This window comes from Oryza brachyantha, chromosome 3 (genome assembly GCF_000231095.2).
Source record: "Oryza brachyantha chromosome 3, ObraRS2, whole genome shotgun sequence".
Taxonomy (NCBI): domain Eukaryota; kingdom Viridiplantae; phylum Streptophyta; class Magnoliopsida; order Poales; family Poaceae; genus Oryza; species Oryza brachyantha.
Window position 1 is genome coordinate 15,303,067 of NC_023165.2, and position 13,002 is coordinate 15,316,068.

At 41.1% G+C, this 13,002-nt stretch overlaps 1 protein-coding gene across 2 annotated transcripts; it reads right to left on the reverse strand.

Annotated features, from left to right (window-relative positions):
- Positions 1-2,274: 2,274 nt before the first annotated feature.
- Positions 2,275-9,047, reverse strand: LOC102705327 (pyruvate, phosphate dikinase 2). Of its 2 annotated transcripts, XM_006650159.2 has the most exons (18): positions 8,875-9,047; positions 8,423-8,791; positions 7,352-7,514; positions 6,998-7,233; positions 6,589-6,717; positions 6,005-6,184; positions 5,594-5,731; positions 5,309-5,473; positions 4,997-5,158; positions 4,758-4,847; positions 4,536-4,674; positions 4,144-4,321; positions 3,833-3,962; positions 3,441-3,569; positions 3,202-3,339; positions 2,965-3,042; positions 2,743-2,834; positions 2,275-2,612 (listed from the first exon to the last, which is right to left on the reverse strand). In XM_006650159.2, the coding sequence occupies exons 1-18, from the start codon at positions 8,974-8,976 to the stop codon at positions 2,570-2,572; spliced, it is 2,661 nt and encodes an 886-aa protein (XP_006650222.2). In that variant the 5' UTR covers positions 8,977-9,047; the 3' UTR covers positions 2,275-2,569. The 2 variants fall into 2 exon arrangements, with proteins under 2 accessions (XP_006650222.2, XP_015690829.1); XM_015835343.2 differs by lacking the exons at positions 8,423-8,791; positions 8,875-9,047 and adding an exon at positions 7,826-8,072.
- Between the last annotated feature and the right edge of the window lie 3,955 nt (positions 9,048-13,002).

Here is a 13,002-nt window from a genome sequence, read left to right on the forward strand (position 1 = left end):
CGGTCATACCCCAGTGTCTTTCATGAGTTTTTTAGAGAGTTCTCACGTCTCATAAATTGCGACCCCACAATTGATTCATATAGGTGTGCTTTTCCGAGTATACCTTGTAGGACAGTACTACCTCGTCTTTAGAAGAACCTGAAAGCACATTAATACATGTATCATCCTACCATACAGGATGAGAGTACTGCATCTCCGACGGGAACAGGAAGAAAGTTGTGTACTCTCCGGTTACCCGTCAATTTGTTTTTACCCATTGCCTAATTCACGAGATCTCCGATCAAATAGGTTGGGTTAGCACTGTCGTCTCACATGGGTCTCAATCCCATTTCCCTCGATGTATTTTCTATCACATTACGTGACAACCCTTCTGTAAAAGTATCTACTAGATTTTTCGCCGTTTGGACGTAGTCCACAACGATTACTCCACGGTTTCTCAAACTTCTAACGGACTTTAGGAACCTTTTAACATGTCTTGAGGACTTCATATTATCATTTGTACTCTTAACCTTGATTAGAACAGTTTGATTGTCGCAGGCAAAAGGATAGCTGGGATAGGTTTTTCACCTACTAGTAAGTCTATCAAGAGCTCACGCAGCCGCTCCGCCTCAACAGTGGTTGTGTCAAGTGCTACAAGTTCATCCTTCATAGTTAATCTTGTCAAAAGTATTTGTTTAAAAGATTTCTATGAAACTGCAGCATCACCAAGAGTAAATAAGTATCCACTCGTGGCCTTGATCTCGTCGGCGTCCGAGATCCAATTTAAATCACTATACCCTTATACCCTTCAAGCACAGCGAGGTACCAAGTATAGTGAATTCCATATGATATTGTACCTCTCAAGCATCTTAGCACACGCTCAAGTGCTTCCCCGTGATTATCTCCTCGATTAGAAGTAAATCGACTCAACTTGCTAATAACATATGAGATATCGGGTCTTGTAGCACTAGCCAAATACATGAGAGATCCAATAATTTGAATTTGTCATTTCAAATTATGGTAGCGTATACCGTTGCTTTATCTTTCAATTTGTTATTTCCATTGATGACAGTGGCACATATATCAGTGCTCAGGTCACAGACAGCAGAAAACAATGCATCGCGGGTCTGCGCACGGTGAAGTCAACGGCCGGTCATTCACGTATGGCGGCGGCGGCGCAAGTTTGCATGTGTAGGGGTGAAGACGGTCTGATCCGGTAGCTTGTCTATGAAAACAGCATCCGAAATCGATCAGGGGTGAGAATCAATCGTATTTATATTTAAACTAAGACAATCGAGTTCTATATATAATTAAAATGAAATCGATTAGAAAACAACATATTTATCTTTTTGTTTTTCTTATATTCCTAAGCTAAACTTTAAAATTTTAATCAAAATTATTGAGATTTCTCGTCAAAATTTATTTCCCATTTTTAACTCTTGCATCGCTGCTAAGAATATGTAATTTTTATTTATAAATTATTTTTTATTTATAAATATATATGACAACCACTCCGATCAGTAATTTGCGTGACCATTTTTCACCTTTAGGTGCAAGGTCAGCACGACGCCGCGCCAGAGTCCGTCCTCTCGTGTTATCAACGGCGACGTTGTTGACCTTGCCGCTTCACGACGCCCTTCGCATTCCCACAACACAATCAGCTCTGGAAATGACTACCAAAGCACCTAAGGTGATGTTTAGTTTCCAAAATCTTTTTGGCAAAAATATCACATCGAATGTTTGACCACTTTTGCATACGAATAAAAAACAAATTTTAGATTCCACCTGAAAACTGTGAGAATAATTTTTTGAGTCTAATTAATCAATCATTAGCATATATTTAAAAGATTTGTCTTACGATTTCCGAAAAAACTGTATAATTAATTTTAATATTCATATATATTTAATACTTTATTTAGGTAGTGTCTAAAGATTTAATGTGATGTTTTTGAAAAAAAATTTAAAAACTACACAGGGTAATATAAGAACATCCACAACCCAATTAAATAAAATAAAATACAGTTATATGATAATTATTACTTCTTTCGTTTCTAATTTTCGTTCTAAAATATAAATATTATTAGAATACAAATCTTATATCACAATATAACTACTTTTTGCCCTACTGTTCATAGCATCAATCATTTCTCCTTTATTTTTTTTTTCTATTTTATCACCAACACCCCTCTCATACATTCCTCATTTGGACGAGAAATTTCCTCACAATATTAATTCCAACTGAACAACATATAAATAATTTTATTTTGGATAGTAGAAATATCCCAGTGATCAAACAAAAAACATACTATTTCAATCATTTGAGTAATTCTCGAAATAAATTACAATTATTTCAGGTGCCTTAACATGCCACCTCTGATGGCTCTGTTTGATGCTTATTGTAGCAATCCCCGTGGGCACACATCCAAAAAATATTATTTATGCACACATGCAAACCTCCATTTGCAGGTTATCATACATTTCGTCAAGCGAAACATGTCGCGAGTGTCCATCGAAACATAAATTATTTAAGCATTATTTACTCTTCGTATATACAAGATGCACCAACGGTTGCTTCATTAGTACGCGCCGATCACAGCATAACCTGTGCTGCTGCTAGCCTTGCAATTGGAACCCTGGATCACAAATCGTTAAGGATGTCAAAGTCCAGATGAATCAGCAGTAGTTTTCGCAGTTGTTTGAAAATACTGGGATCAACATTTATCAGTATGTTGATTCACGGAAAATTTGAAAGCGGCAGCTGACCTGAAAGGGGAGCAAGAAACGTAGTTCAGCCCAACCTTCGCGAAAAATGCAACTGAAGAAGGCTCACCACCATGCTCACCACAAATGCCCACCTATTAAAAAAAAGCAATGACAAACATCAATCGAATTGATAATAATCAAAGTTCTTCGCTTTAATTATATAATATATACACACACGCATAAAAGATTACAGTATTCCTTATGTCTTAGCTGATTAGTTACCTCTAAATCAGGCCTTGCCTTGCGGCCCCTCTCTGTGGCGATCTTAACAAGCTCCCCAACTCCCTTCTGGTCAAACACCTGCAGATAAATACGTTCATCCAGACAACGATTAGCTAAATGAGGTCTCACATAAGGAAAAAAATAATAATATGGGGGAGCCGCTTTAGGTTTCTGTCAGGTATTTGTAACCCAACTGAGAAGTTTTCATATTGAAAGCTTGATCAGGAGTGAGCTTACCTCGAAAGGGTCGTTCTGGAGGATACCCTTTGACAAGTAAGTTGGCAGAAACTTGCCAACATCATCCCTACTATAACCAAATGTCATCTGAGTCAGGTCGTTCGTCCCAAAAGAGAAGAATTCCGCTTGTTCTGCTATCTGTCATTCATTATAATCAAGTAGAGAAAAACATAAAACAGTATTAACAAATTATAGTAGAAAAACATGGTAAATAAACAGCAAAGTCGATACCAACTTACCTCATCAGCTATAAGAGCAGCCCTGGGAACCTCAATCATGGATCCAATTTTGTAGTTAATGGTTGTCTCTGCATTTGCGAACACCTTTTCGGCAACTTCACGAATTACTTCTACTTGTTGGGCAAGTTCCTAAGAAGTAACACAATATTAGTTGCTTCAAGCTCAATCAAAGTTATGCTAAAAATATTCTAAAATCTGAACAGCCTGGAATAAGCGACGACTACAAAATTCTCAATAAGCAAACCTTTATTGTCTACAGAAATTAATAACAATACATCCTAATAGTGGGAGTTCAGTAGCATTCAAGTGCTATCAAACTCCTGATATAAATGTCATAGAGCAGGTGAAGCATGTCATAGAGCCACGCAATGCCAGACAATAAACTTCTATACCTGAGGTGTTCCAATGAGAGGCACCATTATCTCTGGGAAAACTTGAACACCTTGCTCAGTCATAGAAATAGCAGCTTCAAAGATAGCACGGGCTTGCATTGCCGTCAATTCTGGGTATGATATCCCAAGCCTGAAAATGTCAAGCATATTGTAAATCAGAATCTCTGGTAAAAAAACATAAAATAAAGGTCAGGTAAGTCATTCACTTTCTTGCTAATTTCAATAAACAAGGATGGTACTTCCTTTTTTAGTAATTTATTGCAACACAAATGCATGATGAAAGTGAAGTGAGCACAACAAAAAGAACTGACCTGCACCCACGGAAACCCAGCATTGGATTTACTTCAGAAAGTTTTTCTATCCTTGTAAGAATTTCCTCCTGAGTATATACGTTGCCAGAAGACAACAAACGCACCATATCCTCAACGTTACCCTCTGGAAGGAATTCATGAAGTGGAGGATCCAAGAGCCGAATAGTCACAGGAAGTCCTGAAACACAAACATTGATCCAATAGTCCATGATCAGATGATGAGACTATAAATATTACAAGTTTGCACTCATATTAACAAAGATGAAAATGTGAAATTGTAATGTAAAAAATCCTATGATTATAACGTATGCATTAAGCACTCAATGGAAGCCAGTAATGATATTTAGGAAGTTGGATAATAAATTAAGACTGAATGAAATGATATCACATACCATCCATTGCACGGAAAATTCCTTCGAAGTCAAGTCTCTGATATGGCAAGAGGCGATCTAGTGCTACTTGTCTCTGTTCAATTGTTTCTGCCATTATCATTTGTCTCATGGCCTTTATCCTTTCATCAGAAGAAAAGAACTAAAGAACATGTGTAGCAGACACAGCAGTCAGAATGAATCCATCGCACATGCCTTGAATTAAAGAAAAAGCAGTGTACCAACCATGTGTTCTGTTCTGCACAACCCAATCCCTTCAGCACCGTTATTTCTTGCAGTCAATGCATCCGCAGGAGTGTCAGCATTAGCCTTGACCTGGAACATCAGGTATACATGAAAATAAGAATAATATATGGATGAATAACTACATGCTTTTAGTCAGATTTGAACGGCCAAGGAACGATGAAGTTGGCAATGTTGGCTCAAAAAGTTCTTTTAAAATAATTTTGTTGGGGTTTTTTTACCTTGAGTTTCTTAACTTCATCCACCCAAGCCATGAATGTTCCCAAATCACCGCTAAGTGCTGGTGGGGATAGAGGCAGCTTGCCCAAAATGACCTCTCCAGTCGAACCATTCAGTGACATCCATTCACCCTCACAAAGCACCTTGTCGCCAACCAGTACCACCTGCATATACAAAATTTATACAAATGTAAACAAACTCCTCCCAAACAATTCAAAAGGGTCAAATAAGCTTCATTCATACCAACACATTCCAACTGCTTCCATTATGGCAAGCAAAAGCATAATAGAATCCATGGTTTTAACGTTAATCACCTTTTCAGCATCATTTACACGGATACCCGAGCATCCTGCCACACAACATTTTCCCCATCCACGGGCTACGACTGCTGCATGAGATGTCATACCACCTCTGGCTGTAAGAATTCCAGCAGCCGCATTCATGCCACCAACATCCTCTGGGCTTGTTTCAGTCCTCACCTTGAGTTTTAGATAGGAGAATGTTAATACTATGATCAGGAGGCAAATAATTTGACCTCATAGTTTCCAAGTTAACCTATAACAGACTGAACAATAAATCCAAATAGCAAAGGTAAATACCAGAATGACAGATTTTCCTTGTGCATGCCATGCTTCGGCATCATCAGCTGTGAATACAATCTGGCCTACAGCAGCTCCTGGTGATGCAGGCAAACCTGTAGCAATAACTTTGTCTCCATATGATGCCGGGTTCTCAAACTAGATTAACAAAGGCAGAGAAAGAGTGTAGATTAGATCACCATCAGTTTGATTTGTCATTACAAATCTTACCGAAGCATAAAAAATGTACTATGCAACCAACCTTCAGGATCATATTGATTTAGAGGAAGACATATAAATGTATCACTCACTACATGCTAAAGTTGTATTCTATTTTGTTCATGGAACTTGAAATGAAGCTTGGCAACATATTGCCATCAATAAATTAATCGTGTACAAAGTATGCAATACAACAGATAGAACAAGTGGTACCTGCGGATGAAGAAGCTGGTCCAAGTGCCGTGGTTCCACCATCTTAATGGCTGAACGGCGGTCAACCAGTCCCTCATCGACCATGTCAACAGCAATCTTCACAGCACCTTTGCCTGTGCGCTTCCCTGTTCTGCATTGCAGCATCCAAAGTCTATTTTCTTGAACAGTGAACTCAATATCCTGTGTTACATGAGAAAACAAGTTCATTTGAGGCGAGCAAAAATCAATTACCAGAAAAACAGTAAACTCATTATAAGCAAGCTTTGATTGTAATATCAGTCACATGAAAAACAATCCTGTTTATGGAAAGCACAGAAAAAAGTTTTAATAAGTTCATCCTCATGCAAGGCATCTGAGAGTTAATTGTAATTTTGTAATCTTCCTAGTTACCTTGGCAAGGTGAACATAATAACAACGGTATTAACTCTCTCTAAATTTAAGTTTTATTTAAAAAAATTGTACCAACTCATTCATCATTATAGATAACTTTTAAAGACAAGGTATTTTAATTCTGCTCTAATCATACAAAAGACACTAGAATGCAATGGCCATGAAAAGGAATTAGATAAAATTGTATATTGTACCATCATTTCTTTATAGTGGCTTTCCAAGATTTTGCAATTCTCGACCAGTTCTGCATAAGGCTGTGGCATGCACTCCTTCATGGTATCAAGATCTTGTGGAGTTCTAATTCCAGCAACCACATCCTCACCCTACAAAAGAAAAAAAATACGTTAATTGCTCATAATCCATTTATCTATCGATCCAAGAAATACATAAGATGATTCAAACAAAATATTTTGCCTGATGCAACCTTTGATCCTACAGTACCTATGAAGAGTTAAGACTAAAACTAACAGCATAAAACAATATAAAAAGATCATGTGATAGCTGATAACTCTCCTTGTTAGTTCAGTGTTTTGCCAAAAAAGAGGGGTCAAGTAATAAGCAAAACAGAGAAGGGCTTGGACCAGTTACCCTGCATATCTGTACCTGAGCATTGACAAGGAATTCACCATAAAGTTTTTTCTCTCCAGTACTAGGGTTCCTCGTGAAGAGAACCCCGGTGCCTGAAGTGTCACCCATGTTGCCAAAGACCATACACTGAACATTCACAGCAGTACCCTTTAACCCAGTGATCTGGTTAATGCTTCTGTACTTCTTTGCCCTCGCGCTATCCCATGAGTTAAAAACAGCCAACACAGATAGATGCAACTGCTTCTTTGGATCTACATACATTTAGGGGCCAAACAAAGAACAGATAAATCAGCTTTCTAGATGTAGCATCACCAAACAAAGCATATGACAAACTTAACTTTGCATGTGTATAGATATGAACATACATACCTGAGGGAAATTGTTCACCTTTGGCCTCCACATAAACATTCTTATATTGGGCTACAAGTTCTTTCAAATCCCTGGCAGTCAGCTCGGTGTCGTTCCGCAACCCTAAAGCTGCTTTCATGGCCTCAATTTTCTCCTCGAATAGTGAATGCGGTATGTCCATAACCTGACAAGATTCTTCACTATCAAAACATTGAATTCGGTACAAAATAAAATTGCGAAAGAAATTTTACTGATAACTATCGCAAGCATGCGAAGTAACTCGCAAATTGTACAAAATTTTTTATTATTGAAAACTAAATTAAGCTGAATTTATGTCAATTTTCCATGCGTTGCAACATGAAAATTAAATCAGATCCCTAAAAAGAAATGTACAGTTACAACAAAAAAAAATAAAAATACACATAGGTTGGGGGCATAAACCTAAATCCATCCCTGCGTCTGTAGAGAATCTAGTAAAAGAAAGAACGGAGAGACCTCGGACGCAACCCAAAACGCGTCGCGCCGCCGTACGCCGGTTCAGCGCGGCCGCAGTGAGCCATCTCCGGGGATGGCACCCCCATCGACGAGGGGGCTGCGGCTGCTGCTCCACCAGCGCGACACATCGCTGGAGCCCGCGTTTCGGCAAATGATCCACAACGGGCGATCCGATGGCACAGCCAAGGAAGGCGCGTCCATCCAGGCGGCTCGCTCACCGGAGTTGTGGCGAGAGAGAGAGAGAGAGAGAGATTTTCCGAGCAAACGGAGAGAACGAGAACTGGACAAAGGAAGAAGACGACGAAGACAAATAAATAAATGGGCCGGGGTGGACCGGGCTTCCTTTCACCTAGTTGCGGCCCATAAATGCAGGGAGAACTCTTTTTTTTTTTTCCCTCCCTCTAAAAACAGAGTACTCAACTTTATAAATATATTGTTTTTGATACTTATCTGTTTAGAAATGAATTGAAAAAAAACATGTATACATAGGAAGACAACAAAAGCATGTACATATGCAGCAGAAAATTGGAATGTCATATGGTAACAAGAAAAAATATATAAAAAAATAATAGACAAAGATGATGGATGGATACGTACGACGTTGCCGAACATGTCGAGGAAGCGGCGGTAGGAGTCGTAGGCGAAGCGCTCGCCGCTGCGGTGGGCGAGGCCGGCGACGACGTGGTCGTTGAGGCCGAGGTTGAGGACGGTGTCCATCATGCCGGGCATGGAGACGGCGGCGCCGGAGCGGACGGAGAGCAGCAGCGGGCGGCGCGGGTCGCCGAGCACGGCGCCCATGTTGCCCTCCACCCACGCCAGCGCCGCCAGGATCTCGTCCCACAGCCCCGCCGGCATCGCCTTCTGCGCCTGGTACTGCTGGCACGCCTCCGTCGACACCGTGAACCCCGGCGGCACCGACAGCCCGATGCTCGCCATCTCCGCCAGGTTCGCCCCCTTCCCTCCCAGCTGCATGCCACCAATCCATCCACATACACATGTTAGTTATTCTCGTTCAATCCACGCGACATCAAAAATCTGATAGTACGCACCAGGTCTTTCATGGTCTTGTTGCCGTCGCTCCTGCCCTTGCCGAAGTGGAACACCCTCTTCTCCGCCTCCGGCGCGCCATCCCGATGAGCGGCCGGCGCCATTGCTCTCTCTACCTCAATTACCTCCCTGATGCTTTAAATTGGCCCTGATCTCAGTTTCACTTTCAGCTAGCCTTGCCAGCTTTTTTTTCGAGCTCGCTCGACGGGGCAGTGGCACGTATATATACACACACACACACTTAACAGTAATTAATTAAGCGTCGGCGGTGGGGCCCACGTAGCAGTAACTAACAGCCGGTGTTTTTTTCTTCCTCACCCGGTATCTGTGTACCGTTGCTTGCGTGATCGAGTTGGGCCGCACTAGGATATCCCACGGACGGCGACGGCGACGGCGACGGCGACTGCACCGATCCATCCATCTCTGCATGCACGACACCACGACGACGTCGACGTCGACAGCCAACGGAAGGCCAAAATTAAAGCCTTAGTATGAGTCTCTCCTGCATCAGCTGACAGCGTCCGTACCAGTTCAATATGCGAAATCCGTGTCCATGCGGTGGACTCATACGTTGTGAGCTAGACCGCTGGTAGTATAGTATACATACGTTGTGCTAGCTAAGCTAGACCGCTGCTGCACGCACCGGCCGGCCGGTGAATGTTTAGTTAATCAGTTCAACCCTATCCATTTGAGGCTCACTCACTAGCTAATATAGCTACAACTACATTCCTCTGAATATTTTGTACAGTACAAGAGATCGATCGATCGATCGATGGCTCTCTCATCTCCATCCATGCATGTAGCTAGGCATTGCAGTATCATGTACCGATCGGTTTGTCGATTTTTATTTTTTGCCTCCAACTCAATCAAGCTGGGCCGCTAGCTTTGGCCTGTGATATATATAGAATCTGATTGTGTTAAATTGTTGATGGATGTATTAAACCGGAGTTCTTTGTTTACGATCATATTTTGAGGATTTGAGCTCGAGTGTAACTATATAATATTATATCTGTTGTTTTGTTTGTTTTTTTTTTTTTTTTGGTCCGGAACTGCGACTGGAAATGGCCTGGTGCCGCTCGGCCGCATATCGTTCTTACTTGCAAAGATAATGCTGACCGGAATCACAAATCGATGAGGATTGTATATATTTATGTGGTAAAACTGTTGCCTTTGCAGTGAAATGTTTCAATTACATTTAGAAATTAAAAATAGAGAGTAATTAAGAAGAATCCATGCGGTAGGTACCACTGGATCTTTTATATGTTATCCAAAATCCATTCCCCCTCGTACTACATGTACACACCTAAACCTCACTCACTCACTCAGTGTAAGAAGTCGAGAACAACTTTATAATCTTGCTCTATCAGTGAATATTTCATTAAAAGTGCACACTACGTTAATTTACTAATTCAACTTTGGAGTACAGATGTTGGTTATATATGGAATTCTTGTGGAGTCTTGATTTATTTGATCTTTTTGGCATTAATTAAAGTCTAAACAGTCACCCAGAACAAAATAGAGGATTTTTCTTTATATTTTATTTTTATATTGTTGCTAGATATATCGCACTTAAACATTTCCTCATTTGTCTTCATTGAAAAAAAATAGCTTGGTAATGGTGCATTATTGCTTAGGGCATTCCCAACCCAATAGCTAGGATGGTGTCCATAGCATTAAATAAGTTGCCACATAGGATAAAAAAATGACGTGGCAAGTGAATAAATGAGGAAAGAGAATGAAACCATGTCTTGCATGAGACATGGTTTCTATACAACATCCAAGATATCATGTGAGATAAGTAGCATTAAATTTAAGTGTGGAATAGTGGTGCTTGTATTAGAAGAATAGTGTCTAGTACTAGTTTTTTGATGATAGGAAGTTTGAAAGTTTATAGAAATCATATCTAGTGTTATGGATTGGGAATACCCTTATACATCTTGCTTGACAGTCAACTGCTACGAATTCTTGTATGCTCTCAAATGCGGCAGCATTTTTCTCATTTAGATTATTGTGAGAAAAAAAAAGCATCATGCATGTCAAAAGTGTTGTACTACTTAATAAGCTGCTCAAGAGGAAACAAATCAAACAGTGTATAACCCGTGGAGTTTGTGCACCTACACTAGCGTAGCCTAAAATATAACTTGGAGTTTAAATTTGGATCGAACATAAGCAGAAACGTCGAACACTGAGATTGCCATGGATGGATCGAGTACCGCTCTTATTTTTTCACTTTTAATTATACTTATAAACCAAAATCTAAATTTTTAGTCTTAAATTTAAAATTAATTTTAGTAATTATTTTCACCGTATTTTATTTTTTAGCTTTAGTTTTTACATCGTCGAGAATATATATATATATATATATAAGATTATATTTTATTTATAAATATATCGATAAACAATCAGCCTTCGGACGAGAGAGTGCCGGTGTGGCATAGCAATATTAGGTTTGAGATAAGAAGGTAGTAGCCGCGGTTTGGCGCGCCAGCGGCGGGGGGCGGTGCGTACGTGCGACGAGACGAGACTGCTAGCTACCTACTTGCACGCGCGCGGCTGGATTATCGCTCGCTCGCGCCGCTGATGCACCCACACGCACTTTGGATAAGCTTCAGCCGGTGCAGGCAGGCAGCAGACATCAGGTCGTCAGGAGGGAGGCCGGGGTGATCGACTGACGTGCCGGCCGTCGACCGCATCCGCAGACGCGCGCCGCGTGCGATCGACGTGCGAATCGATCGCTGACAAAAATTAATTAAACTCTCCCTCTCAGCTGGTGGGCAGGACGGACAGGCGAGAGCTAGCGAGGAGGCGGATCGGTTAATTAATTTAACTCTAGCTTCCTCATTAGTAACACCCAAGCCGGTTTCAAGTTAGATTATCATCATTGGACTAGTTTAACCAAGATGTGATGTTACCAGCAGCTTAGACCGCCGCTAGCTAGAGATCGAAGATCACTGTCATCACATCCTATCCTGTCATGTCAGCTGTCACGGTCCTCCGAGGTAACCAAACGGTATGCAACTCTGTCTCTAATTGGCCTCTCGCACATATAAAAATGGCTGATCAGTGAGCTTTAGATTAGCTTAATTAGAAGAAGACGTGCTTCTCTTTTACCCTAGTTTAACTGCGTTGGCGGCGCGCGGGCGTCGCTGTCTCGGCCACGCCCGGTTACTGTCGCTGTCGCGTACGGCGCCGAAATGCGCCCGCGGGTGAGGCGGACGGCGCCGCTGCACGGTTTGCACGAACCTACCAGTAGTAGCACCACTAGTTATTCATACGTGATAAACGCCAACAAATATTGAACCTACCAGCGGTAGCACCACTAGTTATTCATGCGTGGTAAACGCCAACAAATATTTATATTTGAAAATGAATAGAATGATATGTAATATTTTTCCTCGATAGTTTAGTATTTACTGTGCTTATACGCGGCGAGTGGTCTCAACTCATCACATGAAAACAGCACCTATGTGGAGAAGAGGTGAGTTAGGGATGAGAGGCCTCCGTAAGGTTCTCATGTCCTACGGAAGGAACGATGGTCTTACCAAAAAAATGTCTGGGCCATGGCGCTAGCAGCGCGTGGGAAAGTGAGGTGCCCCGTCCTGCACAAGCACGATACCAGAGCAGTGGGATTAGGGTGGGGAGAAGAGGAGATAGGCCGGACGGTAGAGAGCAGCCACCTATGAACGTCATATCGGAACCCAAGCACCGTCGGTTGTCGCAGTCTCGATCCGTGACATCCCAAGCACCGTCGGCCACCGCAGCCCCGATCTGCACCACTCCCGCATCAATCCGCCCCTTCTCATATCATGAAGGTATAGATGGAGAACCAAAGAAGGATAGATTAATGTTGTATAAGTCCATGTACTGATATTATTTTGATTTATAGTTAGTAAAGTTTACTGTAAAAGTTTGGACTTGTATGGAGATAAAAATAATATGAGGACTAAAACAAAAGGATGAGGGCTGAAATAAAAAGTTATGGATACTCATGAGACCACTTTCCATTATAGCAAATTTTTTTAAACATGTGGTTTTAAGTTTATGTGACAACCACGTGACACTTAAGAGTACCACTTGTAGAGACCACTTGTATACTGTACATGTCCTTAAGAATACGGGAAGCAATATAG